This window comes from Astyanax mexicanus, chromosome 20 (assembly GCF_023375975.1).
Source record: "Astyanax mexicanus isolate ESR-SI-001 chromosome 20, AstMex3_surface, whole genome shotgun sequence".
NCBI lineage: Eukaryota > Metazoa > Chordata > Actinopteri > Characiformes > Acestrorhamphidae > Astyanax > Astyanax mexicanus.
The window spans coordinates 26124910-26151625 of record NC_064427.1 but is presented as its reverse complement, the minus strand read 5'-3'; the positions used below and the strand labels follow the sequence as shown (position 1 = coordinate 26151625).

The window sequence follows — 26716 nt, the reverse complement described above, 5'->3', positions numbered from 1 at the left end:
TAAAGGTAAAATGTTATGAAATGTATTTTGAAGTTCTTGCAATATATTATGTCTAAAAAAACATGATTCTGTAAAATGGATGCTGAAACTAAAAATGTGCTTTAGTAATGAAAATGTGTTCAAATACATTTTTTTGGGTAAAAGTAGAACCTTTTTATAGTGGTTACTTTTAACTCACTCTCCACAAGGTGGTGCTATTAATACTCACACAGCTTTTAGTGCTTCAGCTCTTCATTTCAAACCAACCAACCAACCTTAGTATACCTACCAATAGAAAACTCTCAAAATCTTGGCTTATTGACACAGATGAAGACCCAGTACACAACATATAGTGGTCAGTTTATGCTTTATTGTAACTTGCAGTTGATTTATGCGTGTGCCTTCAGCGTTTCATAGCATTTTTCTTTCAAAAATATATGCAATAATGTTTGCAAGCAAAAAGCTTTGGGTTGGCAAAATCTAAGGTCATGTTGGAGTATAATTTGAGATACTTTCTGACTACTGGTGATTGTATAATAAAGCAATAGCAGTACTGCCATTAAAGAGTTTCTGGGAAAACTAAATCCTGTTATAAGACGGTCTGAAGAGCTGCAACAGTTTCAGCTTGAGCTGCATCTCTCTGGGTTCATTTACACTCCACAGCCTGCGATGTACTGACTCACATCACGATTCCTACAGCGGTTACGCCAGCCCACCCTGAGGAACACAGATACAGTAATCCAGTTAAATATTTATTGATTTGCAATGTTTAAATTGAAACTACTAATCCTCCAAATCCCTTGTATAAAACTTAGAAATAAAAAAAATAGAGAAGTGGCTTCATGCTCATGTGGGGATCCTTGCAAGAATATGGAGAAATAACGTGTTATCAGTACAGTAATGGCGGCGCTTGGAGCAGAAGCTAGTGCTATAGGATGTAACCAGTGTCTTTTAATAAGCTTCTTGTAAACTTAAGTTATTAATGACTTGTTTTAAATTTCAGGGCTCTCCAGATTCTAGTAAGGAGGTGTGGAGCTACTTTGAGCTGGATAACAGTGGAAAAAGTGATTTATTGGGGCAAATTATGCCTCGTATCACCCAGTGTGAAGGGTGTTTGGACAAACTGTTCAAATTTCTGGATCTCAGAACTCTGTGGGAGAATTGAGGTGTGCTCTTTATCAAAGGTAAGTACTTTTTATCATGTTTTACTACAACAAAAGTCCATTTTACACCAGAGTTCTCCTTTAATCTTAGTCCCATCTAGGCCTTATGCAGTGTAGTGCAGTGTACCCAGCCACTTAGATGAGGTTCATGTTTAACTGCTGCTGCTGCTTAATTGACATCCACATGTGTGAAACCATCATGGAACCCATAGAAAAAGTATAGAAAATGGTGAATTTTATTAAGGATCTGTGTCCTTTATTCATTCTTACCATGCTGTGATGCCCTGCTGACTCACGATGGTCTTGGCACAGGCAATACTAGCAGAGATGTTATCAGACAGCAGCTCTGTGAGTGTGAGAGAAAGCAGACTGAGTTACACCACCACTCTAAATTATGACATCGATTTGTAATAAAAGCTGATGGGTGAAATCTGGACGCTGCTGTTCTTACGGCTGCAGGAGACGCGGCAGCCGTTGTGGCTGGGGAACTGGCCGTTGGTACACCACCAGCGGTTGTTGATCTGGAAGATGCCGTAGTCCGTTGAGCCATCAGTGTTACGGTTTGTGGTCTGAGTGTTGTAACTGGACTCTGCATTGGCCAAGCAAACCCCTGCAGGTACAAAGTGTATCATATTCAGATTTCTGTTACACTAAGTATTAAATAGACTGTAGGCTATTTGAGTAATGTTCTAATCCATATTATGGCATGAACTACTCAACTATGTAAAGAAAAAAAACTTTAAGAAATTATTGTCAATCTATCTGAAAAAATTGTCCTCAAATACCATCAAAAATGTTATGATGAAACTGCCTCTCATCAGGACCTTTCCAGAATAGGAAGAGCAAGAGTTACCTTTGTTGCAGAGGATTAGTGCATCCGGAGTTACCAGCCTCAGAAACACCTCCCCAGATAAGAACATCTAAATGCTTCACCTAAATGAGTATTTTGGTTTGTTTAACACTTGTGGATCACTTCAATATTCATTTACAATGTAGGGAAAAAAAGAAACTTTAGACTGGTACTGTATTTAATCTCAGTTAATGCAAATATATAAAGTGTTATATTTAGTACAAAGTACAAAGGAAACTTTGGAGATTCTCCATGTTTAATCTTTAAGGAACCTTCAGGAAACATTTTCTTGGAGGTTCCCCAAAGACCCTTTAGTGTGTTCTTAAAAGTTTTGTATGAAGAACCCCAAAACGTTCCTCAACCCCTTAAAATGCCTTGTCCCGTATACAGGCTAAAGGTGTAGGTGATATAAAAAACATTTTTCTGCAGTAAAATAACTTATTACATAAAAAAAAAACTAAAGGTTTGAATGACATGATTTTATTCATATATTTTTTATATATTTTCTACAACAATTACAATTTAGCTTTTTTAGTAATGTTCTTTATCAAACATGGAACCTTTTTATATAATGCTTGAATAGAAATTCTCAAGATATAGTGGTGTAATGTCTGGCAGAAAACTGACAAAAATCCTGGCCTGTTAAGGTGTTTTAAAGTACTTTTAACAGTGTAGGATAATGAGCACAGCTTGGCTGGGGAACAGGCTGTTAGAACACATCAATGGTTGTTGATCTGGAAATTGTCGTAATCCGCTGAGCCATTAAAATAACGATTTGGGGCCTGATTTTTTAACTTGACTCTGCATTGGCTGAAAAAAAAAGTAATGATATGCATTCTTTTACATTTAAAAACAAAAAAAGTGATAAATTAATGCTGCTTCTTAACAGATTTCACTGGATACCTGAGCGACCATGGTGCTTTTAATAGTGCTGATACAAAAAACTACTGCGAACACGGAGTTATCAGAACAGAACTCTATATCCAAACTTTTACCTATTTTAATTAGTCTGTTTTAGTTACTCTCATTTTATTGTTATTGTTTCTAAGTGTGTAACATCAGTAATGTGGTGGATATTTTATTTTACCGTATTTTTTTTTTTTTAATTTTAAAACAAGTGTTGAAATAAATATTGAAATAAAAATATATAAAATAACGTACTTCTACGCTCTAAAAAAAGGGATTTTGTGTTTTAGTCAGAAGAACTTATATTTTCAAGTTGAATGAATTTACCGGCCAGAACAACTCAATAAAATGAGTTTAGAGAACTTCAACCTGAAAACTTAAAAATGTTTGTTGAGCCAATAATAAATTGAATTTTACCCAGCTTTTAGTAAACTACACATGTGCCAATGCTCTTTCTACAGTGTTGGTCCATACAGCTTTCCCATAGACTCCTGGCACCATATATTTGCATATTGGGTGTGGCCTCTCCTTTACTTACCATCTTTGTGTCGTCTGTAGCCCCAAGCTACCTTATCCTAGACATGGGTTAGTGTACTAGTATATATATGTTGATTGTAAGAGCAAGTCACCTTTATTCTGTGTTGTTAGTCATCACAGAATGTTGGCTTTGAGATGCAGAGTTCTAAATGCCTTAAGCCCACAATACTTGAAAAAAAATGTTGAGTTAATTAAACTATTCTTGTATAAAAAAAGATTGACTGAACTTAACATTTTATATATAAAAGCAAAATGATGACCTGATGATGAGTTAAGTTAAGTTGAATATTTTTTTCTACTTTATAGGATTCTAAATAAAAGTAGTAATTCTCACTGAAACCTTACAAAACTCCCACTTTAAACATTATGAACTGAGTTTAAATTTTAAACACTCACAGTTAGCCAGACTGACGCCTTTATACCCGGACATTCCAGCTGCTTTCAGGGTTCTCGCCAGTTCACATCTTGTGAACCGCTTGGCGCTGGCCGCCGCCACCAGTAGAAGGAGAACCCAGATCTTCATCATGCTGCAGGAGGAGAATGGATCTCTAGAAGTGCTGTGAATCTTCTGTGTGTCGTGTCTTTTTGAGCTTGTATCCCTCTCATATATATACGGTTTGGGAAACTTGTGCAATTGGTGGAATTTTTTATGACGGCTACGCAAACTTCCTCTAACCTACTTTCAGATATGTTTTTTTTTTTTTTATCAAGAAGAACTAGTTCACTGTTGTCTTTGTCTGCCTTTGTTGGACAAACACGTACTTCAGCCTGAGTGAAAGCGTGCTCAAAAAATAAGTGTTGGCTTTACGATCTATAGCACAAAAAACGCAGCACCCAAGATAAGTGATTACAGTAACACATTACGTTGAACAAACATCTTGCATAATAACTATCGAAGTGCAGTGTAAATAGACTGTAAATAATATTAACAGCTAATAAAACACTTCAAACTTCAAAAACTGCCTTAAAGCTCCACTAGGTTGCATTGAGATTGTGTGCTCGTGGGCTCCCCCTACAGTTGCAGAGTGTAATAAATGTGTACAGCACTGTCGTTACCCCAACCCATCATATGTATTGCATATTTGAGATGAATACTTAATTCTGGTATGTTCATGTATGAATATGTGTAAAAGTAAATCCCAAGTACGGCAACTATCAATGTTGAGAGCGATATGTCTACATAGACCTTCAGTCTATTAAGCCACATAATTTAAGCCACATATTTACCCTGTGTTCAAATGAAAGTTTTTTTGTCCTAAATGACTACAAAGACTTAGGAAAGTGTCAACGCATGCACAGAATGACACTGGCCTGAAACTGCTGGCGTGAAACTTCTGGCTTTAATCTGTGGCTCTGCGCTTCTGCAGACCCTTCTGAATGGGAATAGTTTCAGATTCATTTAATTCATTAAAAATCTGACAGAACATAAACTCTGGTTAAAATCACAAAACAATATCTAAGTTAAGATAAATGAAAAAAAAAATAGTTATCATAACTTATAGCAGAAATACCTTCAGGATCAGTTAGACTTAATCATTCAACATTAAAGTGTCTCATTTAATGCATGTATGGCTAAAAGCAATTAAATTTGGAACAATTTTCTAAAATCTAATTTAAGACCTTAGGAGGCCTGTTTTATAGATGATACTAGAGTAGTGGGTCTTCAGCAGGAGTTTCGTTGCTTCCTGTTTCTGTTGGTGTGATTACAATAGTTGTCACATTAACAGTCTTCCTTTGTCAAGCCATTCTTTGTTTTGTTTAGAAAAAAAGTTTCATTAAAAATGTCAATCATAAAAAAGTAACATTCTCAAAACTGAATGAAAAAATGAAAAACACTGACACAAGTAACATTGCAGCAACTTTACCAGAACATCTAAAAAAACATTCTAAAAACTTTCAAAAACTGGACAGATCGAACCCTCTAAGAATGTTAACTGTAACATTCAGAAAATGTTCTACTAACCAAATACTGTTAGCTGGACTAGAGTGCCCATAGAAGCACCTGTTGACCCCCCCAAATTGGTAAAATTATAAGAAATGGGACAGGATCAGTGTTTCAAACTCAACTTTAAGCCCATCAACCATCCAATCTATACCTTTGACTCTCCAGGTCTCAGGACCACAATGTGGGAACCCCTGGTCAACACACTTCTGAAGTACACAGTACACAATCAGCTGTAGTCAGTTTTCCTTTATCGTTATAAAACTAAAAAATAATACAATAATGTTTTTATTATACAATTTATTTTTTATAATACAGTTTGGCAATGGCAGTTTTGGGAAACAAGTATGTTTAGCAAAATCAGAAATCAAAATGTTGGAGTACATGTTTGTTAGGTTTAAATGGTTCATTCTTTATGAAAACAATGGAACGATCCTAGTTTATCCTTATCCTAGTTTCTGGGTAAATACTCTGTTAAAAGACTGGCTAAAGAATTGAAACAGTGTGGAATTGAAGAGGCATCTCGTTTGGGTGCATCACTCCGGGGTCTTCATTTACACGCCACAGCCTGCGACGTACTTGCTCACATCTTGGCCCCAACATTCGTACCGCCAGCCTTTCCTGAGGGATACAAATACAGTAATTCAATAAAAAAATTTTCCCCAAGTTCCTTAAAGAACCAATAGCCTTGATATTACATGTTTCTTCATGTCTGTTTTGTTACATAAACGTAATGGTAAATGTCATAATTCACTTTGACAAGCTTTGCAATTTCCAACCTGTTTTCTCCACTTACTGCTAAGAGGGGTACTGTGAAATAGATAAAGGCCGGGGCCGCTGCCACTATGAGCGGGAGGTCGCAGGTTCGACCCCCCGCTCATGCAGCTTTGCCATCAAGCTTCCGGCGCTCAGAGGGAGCAAAATTGGCCCTGCTCCCTCCGGGTGGGTAGATGGCGCTCTCTCCCCACATCACTCCTTGGGTGATGTCTGCAGCACAGGGCGTCTGTGAGCTGATGTATCTAAACCGAGTCGCTGTGCTTTCCTCTGAGCGCACTGTGATGCTGCTCGGCAATACTACATCAGCAGCAGCTCAAAAAAAAGAAGCTGAAGTGGCTGACTTCACATGTTTCAGAGGAAGCATGTGTTAGTCTTCACCCTCCTGGTGTGTTGGGGCATTACTAGTAGTGATAGGGGGAGTCCTAATGAGTGGGTTGGGTAATTGGCTGTGCTAAATTGGGGAGAAAATGTGAAAAATTTTAAATAAAATTATTTTAAAAAAGAAAATAGATAAAGGTCTGTAAGAATTGGCTTAATTACAGGGGTATTAAAAGGTTTGGGCACCTCTGATAATTTTCATGATTTTACTTAATAAATCATTGGTTGTTCGGATCAGCATTTTCAATTAAATATTTCCTATAACAGATGAACACAGTGATATTTGAGAAGTAAAATGACATACGATTTACATAAAGTGTGCAATAATTATTTAAACAAAATTAGGCAGGTGCATAAATTTGGGCACCCTTGTCGTTTTATTGATTTGAAAACCTTTAGCACTAATTATTGGAACACAAAATTAGTTCGGTAAGCTCATTGTGTTCACTGTGTTCGTCTGCTTTATTATATTTTTAACTGAAGTTGCTGATCTGAACAACTAATGATTTATTAAGGAAAATCATGAAAATTATACTTTTTCATACCACTGTATTGTTTACTTTTATTGATTTAAATCATTTAAGTACTGAAGGCTCTGCTGCTACTCTGGGGTGGATTTTATTTACTTTCTGTAATCAGATTATCCACCTCTGCCTACTAAAGACTGGTGCATTTATTGTTTCATGATGTGAGCCTTTAAAAGTGCTTATTTAGTATTACCAGGGTGTCATGCCCAGCTTCTGCACTATGATCTTGGCACAATCAATGCTATTCTGGAGGGAGAACAGCTCTGTTTGGGAAAGCAGAAAGTGTTTCATTAGATTCAGATCAAAATCTTAGTTTGAATAACTTTTTATTAAAGGCTGAAAATGTGGACACTGCTCTTACGGTTGCAGGTGAATGGACAGTCTTTTTTGCCGGGGAATTTGCCATCGCTACACCACCGGCGGTTGTTGATCTGGAAGATGCCGTAGTCTTCCGTATACATACCGCTTGAGGAACTGGGGCAGTTGCTGGAATATTACAACAAAGATATCCTCTGCGATGAAGTGTGTGGCCCGAGTGTCGTAATTGGACTCCGCAAAGGCCATGCAGACCCCTGCAGGTATAAAGTTTTTTAAAAGATAATAAACCATGGATTATAGCCCAACAACATAAATATGAATGGGAACAATAGGAAGCATGCATATTGCACTTAATTTTTGATAAATGCAATCTTTTTTTCCCCAAAAGCAATATTACTACTGTCCTGTACCATCTCTGATTACAGGCTTTTAATAATTATTGTTTTTGTCCCTCTAACTATTTCACTTACTGGTCACAAACCTAACATAAACCTTGTGCTAATCATTATCTTTCTCTATGTCCTGAGCTGCCTGCCTGGAGGTGTCCATTCATGGTTCAGTTCCTGCCTTCTTACAACACTCCGCTCCCACTACTCAGCAGAGTTTTAAAACAACCATTTTAATCCCTTTTTTGTTACATCCTTTGTTTTCTCTCCATCTATCCCTTTTGCTTGTATCGAAATGCCCTGTTCCTGTTCATAGGTGGCACAGTGGCTTAGTGGTTAGCACGTTCGCCTCCTAGCACTGGTAAAGTTCTCCCTGTGTCTGCGTGCGTTTCCTTGAGGACTCCAGTTTCCTCCACCAAAAAACGGAGATCGGAAAGATTGGATACTCTTATCTGGTAAATTGGATACTCTAAAGATTGCTCAGAAATGCTTTTATATTGTATGTATGTGTAAGTCTGTGGTATGAATGTAATGTAAGTTTGTGTGTGTGTAAATGTGTGAATGACTGTGCCCAGGTATTAATTGGCACTCTGTCCTGGGTAAATGCTGTTGTGCCCAATTCAATCCACCAGGTGGACGGTCGTTTCCTGCTGAGAGTACGCTGTGCATGATTGGCTGCCACTTCTCACTGGTGTGTGGATGAGGGCCGAGTATAAATGGTTGTCTGTCTATCTGTCTGTCTGTCTGTCTGTCTATTTATCTATCTAGTCTTCTCCCAAAGTTTCTTAATCTTAGTGGCACCATTTCTGTGTTGCTTACTCATAAGGCTTGGACCCGTATCTCTTTCAAGCTGCTTTGTGACAACATTTCTTGTAAAAAGCACCATAGAAATTAATTTGAATTGAATCTCCGTCTGCTAGAGGAAACTGGAAACTGGAAAGCTTAACAGTAAACATCAGGTAAGTGAAAATGAGGTAAAGTAAGTGCTCTCTACTTTACTTGGTGTTTGTTTTTAGTGCTACAGTTTGTCCGGAGTTCGATTAAACAGTGTAAGAGTTCTCACAGTGAGCCAGGCTGACGCTAAAAAAGTCGTCCATTCCAGCTGCTTTTAGGGTCCTCGCCAGTTCACATTTGGTGAACCGCTTGGCGCTGACTGCCGCCACCAGCAGAAGGAGAACCCAGATCTTCATCCTGCTGCAGGAGGAGAACGGATCTCTAGAAGTGCTGTGAATCTTCTGTGTCACCTGTCTTGCACACCTCCCTTAAATACATACCGCTTGAGGAACTGGGGCAGTTGCTGGAATATTACAACAAAGATATTACAACAAAGCATTGTGAAATACTGAACAACTAAATGTGATGGCATGGACTTTTATTTTGCTTTTTGCTGTGTTCCACTTCCTGGAGCGGCCATTTTGTCTCTTCCTGGTTATGCTTATTGTTGCTGTTTTCCTCCCTTCATTGAGTGGCTAATTAGCAAAATGGTTTCTTCCATGCTCTGATTGGCTTAGGCCCTATAAATTAGCCCCTTTGACCTCCTTAAAGCAGGCAACACATGCACATCTCTATTTTGATTTGCCCCTCTAGCTGCTGCTGGAAGCTCCTGTTTGAAGCCAATGCCGTTCATGCTTTTAAGGTAATGATTACTGTTTTTAAGTACTTGGTTAAAAGCTAGAGGTGTTAGTCCTTTGTTAGTATTTATTTTCTTTTGTGTTTAATGACTATTTATTTTATTAGGATCAGTTCCTGACTATTGCCTTGATTTTATGTACGGTAGGCCCAGCCATTCGGGTTTTAGGGTAAAAACAAGTTCTTGTTTTTGTTCAAGATATTGTAAGTGATGTAAGTCTCTTAACAGTTTTCAATTTCATTTTTTGTAGGACTGACCTAGTTAGCTGCTGTTTTTGTTTGTTTTATTTTGATTATTTTTTTGTATAATGGTTTTCCTCAGTTGATTAAAATAGAGATTTTATGGGTTGTATTAAGGCACTGCCATCATTACACTTTTGCTAGTGGTTCTGGGAAGCCTGGTTGGACTTAAGAGTAAACCTCAGGGAAATACTTTTGTCACTTTTTAAAGTTTGAGGTTTTAAGCTGTGAGATCTTTTGTTGGTATTTATAAACACGTGTGACTAATCAGATTTTTGGGTGTTAAATTTCCCTTTCTCCTCTTGTCTACCTGTTTCTCCAGGCCCCTTGGATGTGTGGATTTATGCAGTGGTGTTCAGTCGCATAAAGAGCCCTGTGTTTTAATAGAATAACTATATTCTTGATTTGGTACTAATGTTTTAATTACAGTAAAAATAAATGTTAATGAGATTTCTATTTTGTGTGGAAAATAAATTAATTATTTTGGAAACTTGTCTCTTTGCTCAGAAGTGAATCATTTTACTGTAGCAGTGTACTTTGCTGGGTTACTTCTATAGCTAAGGCCAAGTGACTTACATACTGTTACATAAAGAACCTCCAGTACCCTGTTGGACCACCTCTAGCCTAGATACTGTAGAAGAATGTATATGATCAGGCCTGGAGGAAAACAGGCTCTGTATGGCATGAGCCACAGATATTGCAGCTGTAAAGTAGGACCCAGAAGTCAGCATCTCAGAGAAGTAGAATATTGTAAAAAGATTCAATATTGAAGAATTATGATGTCCTGCACAGGTTTTTTAAGCTTTTAAAAGCTCTGATTCAGTCTGGTTCAGTAGGGGAGGGCTACTAGTTGGACAGTTTTCCAGAAGGCAGTCGTTGTCTGTTTGCAGACTGCAAAAGCAACAGAGGCTTCAGGGTTTACTTTACAGCTGCAACATCTGCAGCCCACAGCCTTAAACAGATTCTCAAGAAAAGAACACTGAAGAATTTGCGGGAGATTCACAGGGAGTGGCCTACTGCTTGAGTAGGACATATCCAGGACATCCACACACGGACATATCTAGGACATGGGCTCCAACTGTCACATTCCTTGTATCCAGCCACTCATGAAGTGAGATGTATAGTAACAAAGTAGAACTACTTTTTTTTTTTTTTTTTTTTTTTTTTTTTTTTTTTTTTTTTTTTTAGGTAATTTTTACCTTAGATTGTTTTTTATTTGTTTTTACTTCAGTACATTTTGTGTGCTTCACATTACTCAACACAATGTTAAGAATCATTCCAAACCCACGTTATCACTAAAGCCAGAGCGGTAGATGTTCTGCACGGTCACTGGGTTTAATGACGCTCCTCCTCATTGAATGAATGAAGCCATTAAGCTGATCTTATAAGAAAACCACGCTTCTCCCATTATAACATTTTCTCTGCTGCCTGACTGCATTGAAAACAGCTTTACTTGAGCTTTACTAGATTGTTTTCAGACATAATGGCGAGAAACCGTGTTCAACACCTTTATTTTAGCATTATTTGAGGTCTGAAAGCTCTGCATCTTTTTTGTTATTTCAGCCATTTCTTATTTTCTGCAAATAAATGCTCTAAATGACAATATATTTTTGGGGAATTTGGGAGAAATATTTATAAAATAAAACAACAATGTTCATTTTACTCGAACATATACCTATAAATAGCAAAATCAGAGAAACTGATTTAGAAACTGAGGTGGTCTCTTAATTTGTATATCCAGAACTGTATATATTTAACAGCTTGAGTGATCTTTTCTGTAGAATTGATTAAAATTGATCCTAATGGCCTCCACACCACCTTTACAACTTTACCAACAAGCCTTCACACCCTCACACAACCTATATATACCCAACCCAGAACATGAAGTGCACGCATCACACACATCAACACACAAGTACACATTTAAACACATGCATGCCAGACTTGCACATGCACAGTGCAAACAGAACAACTAAGTCACCGCCGCTTTCTTGCATTTACAGCCGCATTCACAGAGAGCATGAAACAAGTATCTGCACCCTGATGGGAGCAGAATTAAATAGGGTTTATTTTATGCATTCACTGTGGCATTGTTTTAATAAGCTTCTGCAATGTCACAAAATTTATTTCAACCCAGTGTTGCATTAATCTTTCACCAAGATCTTGCAGCATTAAACCTGAACCTAGACCTGACCAACTGCAGCAACACCACATCATTTACTTAGTTTAATCCAGATGGCAATTTTTTTTTTTGGCCAGGTAGTGTATTAGTTACAGTACCAGTGCCCTTCATCAAAAACCTTTGCGTGACAAATGCCACGCAGCTGATGGCGGTATGGCACTGCCTGAGAATAAACACACCCTTTGTGCATGCGGTTCAGTGTTAGTAAAGAATGGTACGATATGCTTAATCAGTAACCACACCTGAGATTTGTTTTATTGCAAACCAAAGATAAGATAAGGAAGTGAAAGTGGTCAGTACACGTCGCTCAGACTGTACAGTATAGAACAAATGCCCCACTTCTGCTTAATCGTGTGCACGTATGCTTTTACCTTCAAAAGAGTCCATTCAAAAGCTTATCACTATTCTCAATCATATAAAGATCTGTTACAAACAGATGATTGTTAAAAACAAACAAACGCTATGAGATGTTCAGACTGGCAGTTCAAATATTTACATTGCATCCATTTCTGATGGACAGCCACATGAATTTTTTGCTAATTTGATTTTGAAGGTGTTTTAAAATGGAATTGCAATCTGATTTGTGCAGATGTGTCTCAGCCTGGATGATCTGCATGATCAAATCAGATTTCAAAGTGTATTTTGTGTCTCTCACAACCAGTGATGGTATAGTTACTTTGAAAAAGTAATCCAATTACTGGTTACTGATTACTACTTAAAAAAGTAACTTAGTTACTTTATGGATTACTTGATTTTAAAAGTAACTAAGTTACTTTACAAGTTACTTTATTAGTTACTTTTATTAGCACATACTGTTGCTGAATCTAGATCTGACCAAGCTAACTAAGTCTTTATTCCAGCGCAGGCTTTTTCTGCCCTTAAAAAGTTTATACTAGTATTTTAATAAACACCACTAATATAAAAAACATGAAGTGTAATTATTCGTAGTCATGAATAATTTTGTCATAAATAATCTGAATGAATATTTTAATCGACCCACATCTCTACTTTATTTACGTTTATTTACATTTTACTAATCATCAGCGTTTGGGTTAAGATAACTTTTATATTTCAGCGTCTGATGAATCATTATCAAAAGGCTGGCAGTCTCACATGCTGTTTTTGATGTGGTGGAACTCCAGGATTTCATAATGCTGAGTTGAGTCACTGTGAAAGTAAAACAGGTGGTGCAATATGTGTATTTGTAGCTCTTGATCGGAACCTTTAGAGAAGTGTCCGGTTGGTTGTCACACTTTCCTTTTTCTTATTTCCCAAAACAAATATTTGATATTAGCCAACACTCAACTGCTCTATTTATTGAACTGCTCTAAATTAATCTTAAGGTACTTTCATCTATCTTTTATTAATAACATGATCTGAATTCAGAATTTTACTTTTGTGTTATAAAAAAATGAGAAAATATTTTTATCCAGTTAAAGATAGAGATAAACAATCAAATCATAATATTACAGAATATGCAGAATGGTTAACCAGCATGTCTTCCGAGTTTGATGTAATCTTGGTGATGATAAATACTTAAACTTAGTTTTTCTTTTAGATTTTTTTCTGTTTTAAGTTAAAATAAAATTTAATAAATTAATAAATATATTCCCTTTAGATTTTTGTCATATCCAGTAATTAAATATATATTTTATGTCTGTCCCAATGTGTCCTAGTCTGCATAAAACTGAATGAAAGCATGTAGCAGTATCTAAGATAATAATCATGTAACATTATGAGATATGTCAAACTCAAAAAATGTTGTACAATTTTGAGAAAATACTTAAAGTACAGTTACTATTTGGCAGATCTGTTTTCCTAATATTAAGTGAAATAATAAATGGAAAAAGGGTCTGTCCTGGGTGAGGACCCACTTATTTGTGCTGGGTGTGAAAACTCCAGCCTGCTCCTGGACCTCCTTTTGAATCTAACCCTAATCCACACACCTGATTTGGCTGAAGTGGGTGTTAGATTTGGGTTGTATCTGAAACCTACAGGATGATAGTTGGTAGTTCTTCAGGAGGGCAGATATTATAGTCCAGAAGATTACACAGAGGCTGAACTGCACTGCCCTCTTCTGTTAACTCAAATAACTGCAAGCAAGACACACGAACAACACTGTAAATATAAAGTATATACTACATGCACTAAAGCAGGGGGGTCCAAACTTTTTTTGTTGGGGGCCAGAAGGTAAAAAATATGTGCAGTCACGGGCCAAAGACTCTGTAATCAAACAAATAATGAACTATACTACTTATAATAATACATGTTCTTGATTACTATCATTTACACCCCCCATTTTACTTGAGTTACTATCTTTATCTATATTTAACAGTGTTGTGTAAACTAAGATTTTTCAAATTGATGTTTCGTTTCATAATGTCTCTTAATATTATACTCTTAATTAGGCAACTGATTCCTGACAAATTAAACATACACACTTCCCTCTGAACTCAGTTTAAAAAAATAGTAATTTTCCCAACATGCCTAAAATTTTCTGCATTTGCTGTCCATTTTGCATTTCTTTGGAGTTCTTCTTCCTTAGGAGACTCTTTGGCCTGTTTTCTGCGCTACAACTGCACACACTCGCCGCTTTTAAACTCTTTGGTCAGTTTTCTGCGCCACAACTGCTCATTCTCGCAGCATATAGACTCTTTGGCCCGTTTTCTGTGCTACAACTGCGCAGTCTCGCCGCTTTTAGACTCTTTGGCCCTTTTTCTGCGCTTTCTGTAGTTTAGACACCCCTGTGACTAAAGTATTGGGACACATGTTTTATACCCTTCCAGAGACCTCACATATGACATTAGACAGGGTGCCAATAGGTTCATGTATATCCAATTCTTCTGAATTATGTACTAGCTCTGTGTGTGTTTTCTGCACATCAGTGTCAGCAGTTGGTGCAACTTTTAAAAAGTTCACACATTTTGGGACATTTAACCATGTAGCCCTACCCCTTCTGTTTTGCACGTTTACATACAGGGGTAGGGGGTCCTGATTCTTGTTAGACTGGAGGGGTAGGTTAAAGGAAGTGTTATCAGGGCTACATGGTCCTTCAAACTGCGATTTTTCAAAGGTTTTGAAAAAGGTTTTCTCCAAACAGAGGGCTATGAGAATCACTGGCAAGATGGCGGCACAAGTGACCAACAATTATGAAAACCACTATACTACTTTAGCTTACTGTGTAGTTTATTTTTTATGGCCATTTTCTTTCCCCTTTCACCTATATGGTGCAACAGACAGCAAAGGCTGCATTACTGAAGGTGAAACGGAAATATAATAAAAGCAAATTTCAGCTCCAAATCACCAGAGGAATCAAGAAATTGACCTACAGCTAGGTTGCTGAACTTTAGCTCTCCACTGCTATCAGACACTCAGTCCGGCAGGGTTGTTCCTATTCTTAAGGTGAAGATTTCACTACTTCCCCTTGTAACTCTCCTCCAAGGGAAAGAGTTACACTCGAAAACAACGTGTAGGGGTACAAATTATGAATAATCACTATTGAAATATATTAAACTTATAACAAGCAGCCTTAAAAAAGGTCAGAAGTATCCCAACTAATGCAATAATGCCATGTAATAGGATAATCAGGATGATATTAATCGTAATATTAATCTGTTCTCATGAAATCAGGCCTGCCCATTGTTTCCTAGGTCAGGTTTTCTGGACTACGCAGGCAGGAAACCAGTGTTTATAAGGTTATACAAGGTTCTTACAGGAGAACACCACCCAGATCAGCTCCATTAAAGAGAAAAGCCCACGCAATAATCCAGTGTAGTGTTTTAATAATGTTGAGTGTAAGGTTCAACTCGGGACATACAAAAGCATTGCAGGGCACAGACACACGAGAAGCAGTCGGGTTACAGAACACCAGAGTTATGAAGCACAGCGCTGGCTGTAAGAGATTGTGAATATCCTAAATAAATAAATGTGCTGAATGGCAGAGAAGGCTGAGATACACTGTGCAGTGACTGTATGTAGAGGCACTGTGACCTGTAAGGGCTCCTTATGTCTTTAGGACCATGTTTACACCTGGTCAATTAATGGGAGTAGAATCTGGATTGTATTATGATCAGATTTTAGCCACATGAATTTGTTAGACACATACACTTGCTAGTTGAATGTGTCTCTGATTAGTACTTGTGTTTACATTGTTATAACATGGCTCAAATGGGTCTGATGTGTATCTGTTAATTAAATGTGTATTAAGTGTGTTTACACCTGGTCACTTCATGCCAATAGAGTCTGGATTGTATCCAGAGTCCAAGTGAAATGCATTACTTGTGAGGGACGGAAAATGCTAATCTGTTCACTGTCTGTTAATTGTCTAACAATTATTAAAGATTTTTCAGTTATTAAACCTATATGGGTTTACACTGGTATAACCAGTGGCTCAAATGCATCTGATTTGTATCTGTTTTAAATGTAGATTTATGTGTGTTTACACTTGCATTTACATATGGCATTTTTATTGGACTTATCCAGATATAATTCTGATACTTAGCAACGACGAAGTGATCAGTTTACACCTGGTTACATTATTTGAGTAATATCTGGATTGTGTCCTAATTTGATTGTAGCTATTTGGTAGTCAATAAATCTCCATTTATTTAGTTTGTTTTTCGAAAAAAAAAAAAAAATTAAAATTGCTCATAATATGCCAAAGTTTACTGTTTTTTTTTTTTTATTTGTCCTTGCATGTTCATTGGAGATGGAAAGTGCTGTGTTTACACTGCTTCAACATGTGGCTCAAAAACCACCATCTCAGACCACCTCCTGAATTTGTTTGAGAGAGATATCAATCAATCATATTTACATGTGTATTCGGTGGGTTTACACTTGCATTTTCATGTGGCTTTTACTTATTCAGATTTAATCCTGATACTCAAGGAGGATTAAGTGATCAGGTGTAAACAGGGGTTTTGTATCAGCTTTTAAAATCACATTCACACATTACAGCAGATTTTTTTACTTGGTGATGCAAGAACAATAAAAATGTGTTCCAGAAGTTTCCAGTTCAGCTCTTAAAGTATGATAATGCCATGGTCAAGATTTTAATCCTACAAGCTGATCCTATCAAATAAATCAGATGTGTTTATGGTCTCCGAGTTCTAATTATAGTTATTGGGACACCTCGACAGGTAAAATATAGAAAATCAGTCAGCAGGAACCGTTTTAGAACTATAAGCAGTACAGGGCTGTAGTGTTACTGTGCTGAAAAACGACTTGAGAAACAGTCTGGCTCAGTCCTGAGTCACAGAAATCACACAGCTTCCTATTATTCCCTTATTTTAAGATAAACGGTACATAGCAGAGCTCAGATCAGCAGCCAAGAGCTGCAGCCTTTATCCATTTATGTTCACAGCAATAATAAATCTGGCACAATACAAATCAAAATCAGTCCAAAAAACATCAAAAGAATCAAACACACAACCAATCACACAACAGTATTCCAGCCTTATAGTAAAACACTCAATATGTAAACAAATAGGCAAAAAGAAAAAAGAAAAGCAACACGTAGGATCAATATGCAGTTCAGTCAGGACGAGAGGAAATCCCACCAATATATATCACTGATGTCTAAGTCTAAGGTGCTCTTCTCAGCATTCGTAGTAAATATTCGCTTATCAATGAACAAAAAAACAAAACAAAACAAAAAATAAATAAAGAAAAAATAATAAAGTCTAGTGCATATCATCTAAACAGTAAACAGTTATTAATTAACCTTAATATTAAAAGGTGCCAGGAGTGTAACGGTACGCATAGTCGTCATGGTACATGTATGAATTACAGTACGGGGTCATGTACTGTACACAGCACACACTTACAGGTTAATGCTGTATTCTATTAAAACCCACATGTCAGAATTTATTCGTTTTAAGTAGGAATCGTAAACTAATACAACCAAACATGATGGATTTCCTACTCAGAAAGTCAGGAGAGCTAACCCTCACCAATAGTAAAATGAATAGTAGTAATGTTTAGCATTACATTTATGCAGTTTACTATTACTGATTACTGTCCGTCTACCAGTGGATGATTCCATAGTGTAAAAGCCAGAATATCTGAGAAATGCTTGTTTAACAGCTTATTCCAACTCATGAAATCATAGTGGATTGGATGAGGACGGTGTGTCTGCATTTGTCTGTGTGTGTGAGTATTCTAACATATCAGACATGCTAATAATTACACTTTACTGCTGAAAAAATCTAATAGAAGGACAGATGGACGGAAAAACGACTTGCACAAATGTCTATTCAAAATGCAAAAGTTCCCCCCCCCCAAACCCAGGAATTGAACCCCCACATGCAGAGGGTAGTGTTATCCACTGTGCCACACCAAGAACGACATCCAAACCCAAATCGTACCATAGACTTTTGCGTACCTTTACACCCCCAAAAGGTACAATGAGGATGTTACCCGACATTACACCCAATTACACTCAATCCTACCACAAAACCTGCTTTAAATAAAACTTCCAACAAAGCATTCACTGTAATTTGTAGCTTTCCAGCAAACAACCCACAAAAAAGAGCCTTTTGTGTACAATTCCACATCAAACCAAACATACTTCCATTGTTTGAGTAAGAAAAAAATATATATGAAATCCTAATTTATATTAAACATAGAAAGAAATAATAATAAAAAAGATCAAATTAAATATAATGGGCAATCAGATTAGGGTGCAGATATGGGGACTTAAAAAATAAACATTAAATATTACGACATTCAGGATAGTGTATTATTTGACCATAAAACCATAAAAAACACAGGTAAATACAAATGCACTAGCCTAAATCTTAAAGATGGTCTTTAAAAACAAATCCGTTGCATGCTTTTCAAACCACTGTATCAGGTCCACACTATTTACTGGTAGTGGTAATAGAAGTAGTAGTAGAAGTAGTAGTAGTAGTAGTAGTAGTAGTAGTAGTAGTGGTGATGATGTCAATGGTACTAGTAGACAATAAATAGTACACTAATTATAGCTTTAAATAGTAAGACATATTACAAATGTTTTATATTTAGAAAACAAATAAAAGAAAAAACATGCCTGGCCGGCAGCAGAATATGAGCGATGTGAACCAGCTGACGTTTCCAGCTGTTTGGCTTATTGGGTAGAAAATCTGGATATGATTGTCAGGTGTTCCACAAAAAAGAAAAAAAAAAGAAAAGAAAATCACATTAGCAATCAAGTTTTCCCCAGGACACCCAAAGTAAGTTTATCCTTTGGTTTGTTTCAGTAGCAATACTGTGCACCAAGATGAGAAATAAACACCAACAACAAAATAAAGAAAGCAGGATCATATTCATATCTGATATAATGATGTGTGTAAACATGGACCAGCATCATATCAGCGCTGTATACCCATGTAGATCCTTCACGTTATCATGAAAGCGATTCCCAACAGGAAGGATTACTCAATCTGGAAAAGAAAAAAACAGGACTAGAGTAATCCGAGCGGCGTCCTGCGGTGTATGGGGGCACGGGGTGTGTGTGGGGGATGAAAAAATGGAAAGGGAGGATTAACAGTGTGTATATGAGGCTCTAATCTTAGCTCAGGTTCTCTGAAGATAAGCCTCTCCAGCTCAAAGCCTCTCACAGCGCTGTCTTAAATAACCCACAGATTGTGTAACAAGTCAGAGTTTTACATGAAGATTCCTGCCAGACGGAGGCAAAAGCAGGAGCGAAGGTGAAGGTGAGCTCACCTGATGACACATTTGAGAAGATGCTATAGTTGCGAATACGCTAACATAACATTAGAGGAGAACGGAGAACAACACAGTGAACTAACCAGGACAAAATGAATGATATAAACAAAATCAAATAAAACACAAAAACAATAAATATACATATCCAGATGTACTAACAGTGCGATCCAGTGCAGAGCTTACATACATACTTACGTTTCTGCAAAAGAGGCTTTTCCACACAAAGGTATATAACACCTTATAGCACAGGCGTACACGCACATACAGTAGTAGCAATTATTAAGCCAAAAGTCATTTATTGCTAATCCTGAATGACCTCAACCCTCACGTTTATCAAACGTATCCTCCTGACATCTGACATACACATACATTCACATACACTCAAACATACTTCTGCACAAATGTGCCCACACGCACACACACACGCACACACACACACACATACATACACACACTATCAAAACAATTTTTTTGTTTGTTTTTCTTTTCTTTTTTCTTGTTCACAGGTTAACGATTAAATTAGTCGGCGGGCCTGACTGACAATGCCTCATCCATACCTTCTGATTAACAGTTCTTAAAATAAGATTAGTGGTCTATGGGTGCCTTACTACAGGAACTGCCTATGAACTGAGTGGAGAAACGCAAGGCCCAGAAACAGCAAATCAGCAGCCAAACTCCCCTCCTGTGGTGGAGAGGGTGGTCTGGCTGTGGATGCGATCAGTCCGCGATGGCGGCCCTCCGCTCATGTTTTGTTCCTGTTGAACATGCGCTCTCCCCGCAAGGTAAGGTGCTGGAGCTGGTACTGCAGCACCTCAGTGTCCGCCGGCTCCCTGAGGCTCATCTTGTCCAGGTTGAGGTAGTCCAGGGACTTGGAGTGTGCCCGCTTGCCCTTGAGCAGGCAGAGGGGCAGAGGCCCGTGCAGAGCCTTGCTGGGCTCGCTGGCTGCCAGGGACCTGAAGCAGGATTCGCTGGAGCTGGGCATGCGCCTCCTCCTGCGCCCGTTGACGGCCGGGATGTCGTAGGGCTGATAGAAGCGGCTTTTGGCTTTGTAAATACGCGAGGCGCGGTGCAGGCCCAGATCCACAGGCTTCTTTACAGGACTGGGCAAGGCCTCTGTGTTGCTCTTCTCAGGACCGGACCACTTGTGGGCCAGTTTAAGGAGCTCCTCGCCGGTGGTAAATCCCACCAGGTAGTTAGAGTTCATGTGGAGGATTTGGTATCCCGAAACAGTACTTTTGATAGGCGAGCATGGGGTGCTGGAGGAGCGCGGCTTATCTGCCTCGGGCTTCAGAGTAGCTTTGACCTCAGCAGCAGGCAAAATGGATATGGGCGTCCTGGGAACTCCACTGACATCCATCTCCATCTTTAATGACATGACCTGGCTGGCAGAAGAAGATCAGAAAGAAAGAGAAGAAAAAAAAAGAGAACAGTAAGAAGAACAGAAATATTAAGAAGGAGAACCAGTTCTTTTCATCAGCCATCTTTTAAATCCTTGCCCTATTTAGTTATTTTTAAAAGTCTCTAAATGCGTTCGCATCATCTGCCACCTTTGAGTCATAAAACGGAGATAAATCCCTGAAGAGTGCCCAGCTGTCTGAATAACATGGGCATATGGTGATGTGCGCCGTCCTGCCAAACACACAGTCAACAACAAATAATGACGTATGAAAAGAGGTTTAGAACACAAGATTAAAGCAGACACAAAAGAAAGGCCACAGAAAGTGATATTTCTGAAATTGATATTTTCCTATACCCTTGCTCCTTATTCAGTCATGTAGGGTTGCAGCGGTAACCGGTTTCACGGTATACCACGGTATTAAAATGCACGGTTATCATACCGTGTGTGTTTGCTTATTACCGGTAAAACGCAAGCCAGCGGAGAAACTCACCCGCGCATGCGCAACTCTGCTCCGCTTCAGCTGCTCAGCACACAGCGGTGAGAACAGCAGAAAGTGCATCAGACTAAACAAATCTCCGTCCGCCTAAAAAAAGGCTAAACTAAAATCAGCAGTGTGGGACTATTTCAGAGACCCGCCGAACGCACCCGAGGATGGTTATCCGATTTATAATCAATCTGGCCGTAAAGTCACAGCTAAAGGTGGACATACGTCAAACCTGTTCTCCCATCTCCAAGAACACCACCCCGCCGTGCAGCGCAAAGTATGTGTTTAGTTTATAATTTTAATCTGAACCTAAATAAAATCTCTTTGTAGTCGTGCACAACCCATGCGGTAAGCGCCCGCAAAAGCGCTGAGTTATCCGAAATTTGGGCACGCAGGTACAGGCGTGAAGTGCGTGCTACGACGGATTCACGTGTCCGTGTAAAGGTGCTCGCCGGACTGGATGTGAAAGACGCCATTCATTTACATGCGTTAATTTTCAAATTCTGACGTGCCTGTTTTTCATGTGTTAAAACCAGACTCAGAAATAAATCCCCTCTATCTGGTTATATACCAACTTGGCAGTAAAACGGACGTTTACAACAGTTGTTGATCAGACACTGACCCAGGCTCAGTTTATCAGATATTAAATAATTTAAACTTAAATAATTGTACTGAATAGTTTAAACACAGGATCTTTACTTCTTAGAGGACATGTAATGTGTGACACGTGTGTGTGTGTGTGTGTGTGTGTGTATCCTTCACCTAATGGTGTACAGTTTATTTTTTTTAAGGAGACATTATCTACATTATCTACATTATCTACAGATTGTCAACCAAATCTGTCAGATTTAAAAATATTTTTTTCCCAACCGCTGTACGTTTACTAAACCAGGTTTAACTGTTTATGTATGTATTTGTCTATTCACTGTTATGTGTTGTTTGTTGTTTTGATACAGACAGAGATGTGAGCATGTTATGTTATGCTGTACCGTAAGTAAATTCCACCAACTTGTTGTGTGGTCATTAATAATAAATGAATGAATGAATGTATATAGTCGTTCCAGGTTTCTACAATAAATAGTTAATTGAACAAAAACCTTTGTTGTAATTTCTTTAAGGGTCAGTTTAATAATATATGTAACAAACTGTGATACCGTGATAACCGTGATACCGCGGTATTTTCTGAGACGGTTATCATACCGTGAAAATCTCATACCGTTGCAACCCTACAGTCATGCCTGCTTTTAGGAGTTTGTTTCTATTGCTTTTGTGTTAGATTTTCCAGTCATCAAGAAGTTCACCCTCCTACCCCGTGTCCTAACCATCCATATCCACCCAACACCATTACTCTGCCTATCAGGAGACACATACTACTAATACAACAGAAATCAATACAATACTCTTGATGTCGCTAGACATCACCAAAAAATAACATAACAATGTTGATCTCTCTCCCTCTAAACACACTCTCAGAACCAATCAAAAACACAGATTCAAACTTAGTTTGTACATGACACTAAATCACATAATAATCAAGCAAAAGGTAAATAGGTGAATATTATTAGTTAATATGCACATATGTTCATGATTCTGGTATTGCTAATGTATATAATGTATCTAATGTATGTAAAGTAGCTAATGTATGCTAACCCCATGCTAACATTTCAACAGGCTGTAGCTAACTAGCTTTCACACAAAATGCAAAAAAAGATATTTGAGTTTTGTGGGACATTATTTAATGTATATCCACTGCCTTTAAAAATATGGGAGCATTGGGTGCTGATGTGTGAGGCTGTCAGGGAAGACATTAGCCCAAAAGCTAACAAGCTCACAAACACCCAATAGTACAACAATACAACTAAATGAAGTGCAGACATACTTGTGCAGTACTTTAGCATGTACATTACACTATTCTGAAATTAAACAAACATTTAAGAATTTAGTGAAAAATCGATCAAAGTAAAGTCAAATTTATTTATAAAGCACTTTTCACAATGAATGCTGTCACAAAGCTTTACAGAGATTTGAGCCTGAGACTCTTCTGAGGTAACAGCGGTGAGTAAACGCTTCCTCGGATTTTGAGAAATAACCTTTCTAAACATTAGGAATACACCAAAATTTGGCTACCGAAAATGGCAGAAAAAAGCCCTTTCTGTGTTTGCCATTGTACAGTAAAAAGCCTTCTGGTTTGGTTTCGTCCAAAGATTTTATTTTGTTGGTTTTGACCAATAATTTTCATTTTAGTGCATGTCTGCCTGATGTCTAGTTTTTGTTAGCAACTTCCTGCCAATAAAGTTATCATTTTGATACTAATAGCTTCTTAACAAATAACCCAGCGTTGGACAGATTTTAAGTTTTAGATAAAAATTAGTTTTTCAAACTTAGAAGAGTGTGTTCACTGAATGTTAGAAGAGAACAGGTCAGTTACAACTAGGGCAGCAACGATTAGTCAATATAATTGACAATATTAATTATTCAAATTTGTTGAGTAATTGTTAATTTGTAACGATTTGTTTACACTCAACTTAGTTTGTGCCCAAACACAACATATTTACTCACTAAAAATCTGTCATTTCCATGTTTAAAAAACATCTAGACTTTTAAATGGATTTTAAATATTATGTTCAGCTGTTTTTATTGTTTTTTAAAGATGGAGAACATGGCAGAAATAATCACTGACTATTGAACTAAGAAAAAAAAAACATTAGATTAGTCAACTAACAAAATAACTCATTAGTTACAACCATTTAACAATTCAAATGTTTTATTTAAATGCTTACCATTTTATATAACTAGTCCTGACCTTATTTTCTAAGTACAAAATGTTAAAATATAATAGACCAAAATTTGGCAACCAAAAATAACAGAAAAATTCATTTTGGTGCATTCCTGCCTGATGTCTAGTTTTTTAAAGCAACTTCATGTCAATACAGATATGAAAATGTTAAAATATAAAAGTTATAAAATTGCTGTTGTGTAATTTGTTACATTGTGATTTTGAACTTAAAATATTTACAGTTGTGTGCCCGATAAAAAATAAAACAAGAATGAGCTGCTCACTGAATTGATCTGATTTAATTTTGAAATATTTTGGCATCAATATTTAGACATGGTTCTGAGCTCTTAAGGGTTAAGAACTTTTGGCTGCTGTAGAAACAGATTCTGCAGCAGGGCTCCTGACTGGGGCTTTACACACCTTAAATCTGCATTTATGGAACAGTATGTTCTACTGTGGCCCAGTAGCTCCACCAAGGACCTGCTGATAATAACAACAGTAGACCTATAATGCTGCTGTTAACATAATGAACTGAGCTGAGTATAAACTCACTGGATTAGCTCAATATAAAATATAAAATAGCTCAATATACAGATATAAAACATTTAGCTGGAGTGAGCTGAAGCCTGAAGCTGGTAGAGAGATGAGACTGCAGTTCTCCTCCTCCTCCTCCTCTTTCTAACCCACAACACTGGGAGCCTCCTGTCAGACACAGCGGATGGAAACAGCACCTGACTGCAGAGAGCTAGCTCAGATAGCTAATATACTGTATATTTATATTTTAATATTAACTACAGTCAATCTAATCCAGCCAACACAAACACATAGATACAATAATATCTGTCTATATATGACATGATGTCATCCAACTAGTTTATATATTTTATTCTCGTTTGCAGGCCTTCAGCTACAGCTATCTTAGCTTAGCTTACATAGCTAACTTAGTTATATTGCTACAGACCTTTTGTAAGCAACCCACAGCATATTTATACACTATAACCCTATAGACAAAAGAGACAAAATCATTGCAATAATCAGAATCACTGTAAAATAAATCAGAATCACAAACCAGTACAGTCTAATTAAGCCCCCCGCGGTGGTCCTGCTCTCTGTAGCGCTGCTACACCAGCAGTAGGATGTGAGATGTGGTAGTAATGGTAGTGGTAGTAATGGCTGCAGTCTGCCCCCCCCTGCCCACCATTCGACGAGCCGCCGATACTACAGGCTCTACTCGCCGTGAGTCCGAGTCCCGAGCCCCCGGCCGGTAACCCGCCTCCCGCGGCCGCTCCGACCCCCGCTTCACCCCGAAACAGTAAATGAATGGAGGTGAAAACAGACCTGCTGCTCCGTGCGCGCGCCCTCCGCCTCCTGTACCAGCTCCAGCTCTCGTCGGGCACGCGCCTCCCTCCGTCCGCACTACGCCGGCTCGTCACGTGACACCGGTGATGTCATCGCGTATGAACAGGGGAGGACGTACCATTCTGCATACATCTAGAAAAATAATATAACTATATAAAACAGGGAAACATCGCTAAACTATGCAGCCCCTTACGTGACATCATGTTAAAAAACATTATGCGTGGCCACAACTTATTAAGGAGTGGGAACGAGAACCTAATGCGTGTAAATAAGATAATTAAGTCGTGACAAAATAATAATAAAGCTTGCTTTTCAGCTCTGTAAATTACAGACCCCTAAGGTGATGTCATATTTAAAAACAATGTGTGGATTTTTTTTTTTAACACCTTTGCTAATTACTTGCGTTTGAGAGCATTAGTTGTAAAGTTGTGAAGTGAAAAACCCTATTTAAGTAATGGTCCAATTCATATTATGGCAAGAACTACTCCAATGTTTAAGCAATCAAGGTCAGTCATTCCAAAAAAAGAACACTGAAAGTATTCTTAAGTGCACAGACCATCAAAAACCTCCCGATGAAACTGGCTCTCATCAGGACCGCTGCAGGAAAGGAAGACCAAGAGTTTCCTCTGTTGTTAACAGATAAGATAAACCTAAGGGAAACCTAAATGCTTCACAGTATATTTGGGTTTGTTCATCACGATTAAGTTACTACATGATTCCTTGTGTTCCTTCATAGTGTAGATGACTTTAGTATTAATTTAAAATGTAGGAAGAAATAAAACAAAAATAAAAGAGTTTAACTGTGATGCAGTGGAGTGGCATTCTCTCAAACATAAAATACCTGAAGGGGAACTCCACCCACTGTTCAAAATTCTCTGCATGATTGTATTGCTGAGCTGATTGTACACAAGTGTTTCTGTTATATCTGGTTCTTTTAAGAATGACTCCCTCTTGTTGTTTTAATCATTTAACACATTTTTCTTCTGTGCTGCAGAGAAAGGCCTTGTACCAGCATTACATATGGAAGCACCAGCAGAAAATGGGCCAAACCATGAAATTCACACAGTTTTTGAATTTAAATTGTCATACCTAAAATGCAATTATATTTAATAATGAATGTTTATTTATGTTGAAATTTGACTTCTCAACCAAGTGAACAGTCGTAACATATACTGAA

The 26716-nt window shown here is 37.8% G+C and overlaps 3 protein-coding genes and 1 long non-coding RNA gene across 6 annotated transcripts; 1 reads left to right on the top strand and 3 right to left on the bottom strand.

The window, feature by feature from the left end:
* Positions 1 to 277: 277 nt before the first annotated feature.
* On the bottom strand, positions 278 to 4033 carry LOC103024567 (lysozyme C, tracheal isozyme). Its single transcript, XM_007255319.4, has 4 exons — positions 3832 to 4033; positions 1594 to 1752; positions 1413 to 1488; positions 278 to 696 (listed from the first exon to the last, which is right to left on the bottom strand). Exons 1-4 carry the CDS (start codon positions 3959 to 3961, stop codon positions 630 to 632), a joined length of 432 nt encoding a protein of 143 aa, XP_007255381.3. The 5' UTR covers positions 3962 to 4033; the 3' UTR covers positions 278 to 629.
* Positions 4034 to 5611: 1578 nt separating this feature from the next.
* On the bottom strand, positions 5612 to 7543 carry LOC103024265 (lysozyme C). The gene is made up of 3 exons (XM_022665573.2): positions 7421 to 7543; positions 7253 to 7322; positions 5612 to 5998 (listed from the first exon to the last, which is right to left on the bottom strand). Exons 1-3 carry the CDS (start codon positions 7518 to 7520, stop codon positions 5932 to 5934), a joined length of 237 nt encoding a protein of 78 aa, XP_022521294.2. The 5' UTR covers positions 7521 to 7543; the 3' UTR covers positions 5612 to 5931.
* A 793-nt stretch (positions 7544 to 8336) lies between these two features.
* LOC125784917 (uncharacterized) lies at positions 8337 to 10122 on the top strand. Its single transcript, XR_007427539.1, has 2 exons — positions 8337 to 9399; positions 9955 to 10122. It is a non-coding gene; the product is annotated as an uncharacterized LOC125784917 (long non-coding RNA).
* A 5457-nt stretch (positions 10123 to 15579) lies between these two features.
* On the bottom strand, positions 15580 to 25608 carry macir (macrophage immunometabolism regulator). Of its 3 annotated transcripts, none has more exons than XM_022665558.2 (2): positions 25519 to 25606; positions 15580 to 20899 (listed from the first exon to the last, which is right to left on the bottom strand). In XM_022665558.2, the coding sequence occupies exon 2, from the start codon at positions 20894 to 20896 to the stop codon at positions 20264 to 20266; it is 633 nt and encodes a 210-aa protein (XP_022521279.2). In that variant the 5' UTR covers positions 20897 to 20899; positions 25519 to 25606; the 3' UTR covers positions 15580 to 20263. The 3 variants fall into 3 exon arrangements, with proteins under 3 accessions (XP_022521279.2, XP_049324835.1, XP_049324834.1); XM_049468878.1 differs by lacking the exon at positions 25519 to 25606 and adding an exon at positions 25250 to 25429 and having other exon boundaries at positions 15580 to 20903; XM_049468877.1 differs by having other exon boundaries at positions 16437 to 20903; positions 25519 to 25608.
* Between the last annotated feature and the right edge of the window lie 1108 nt (positions 25609 to 26716).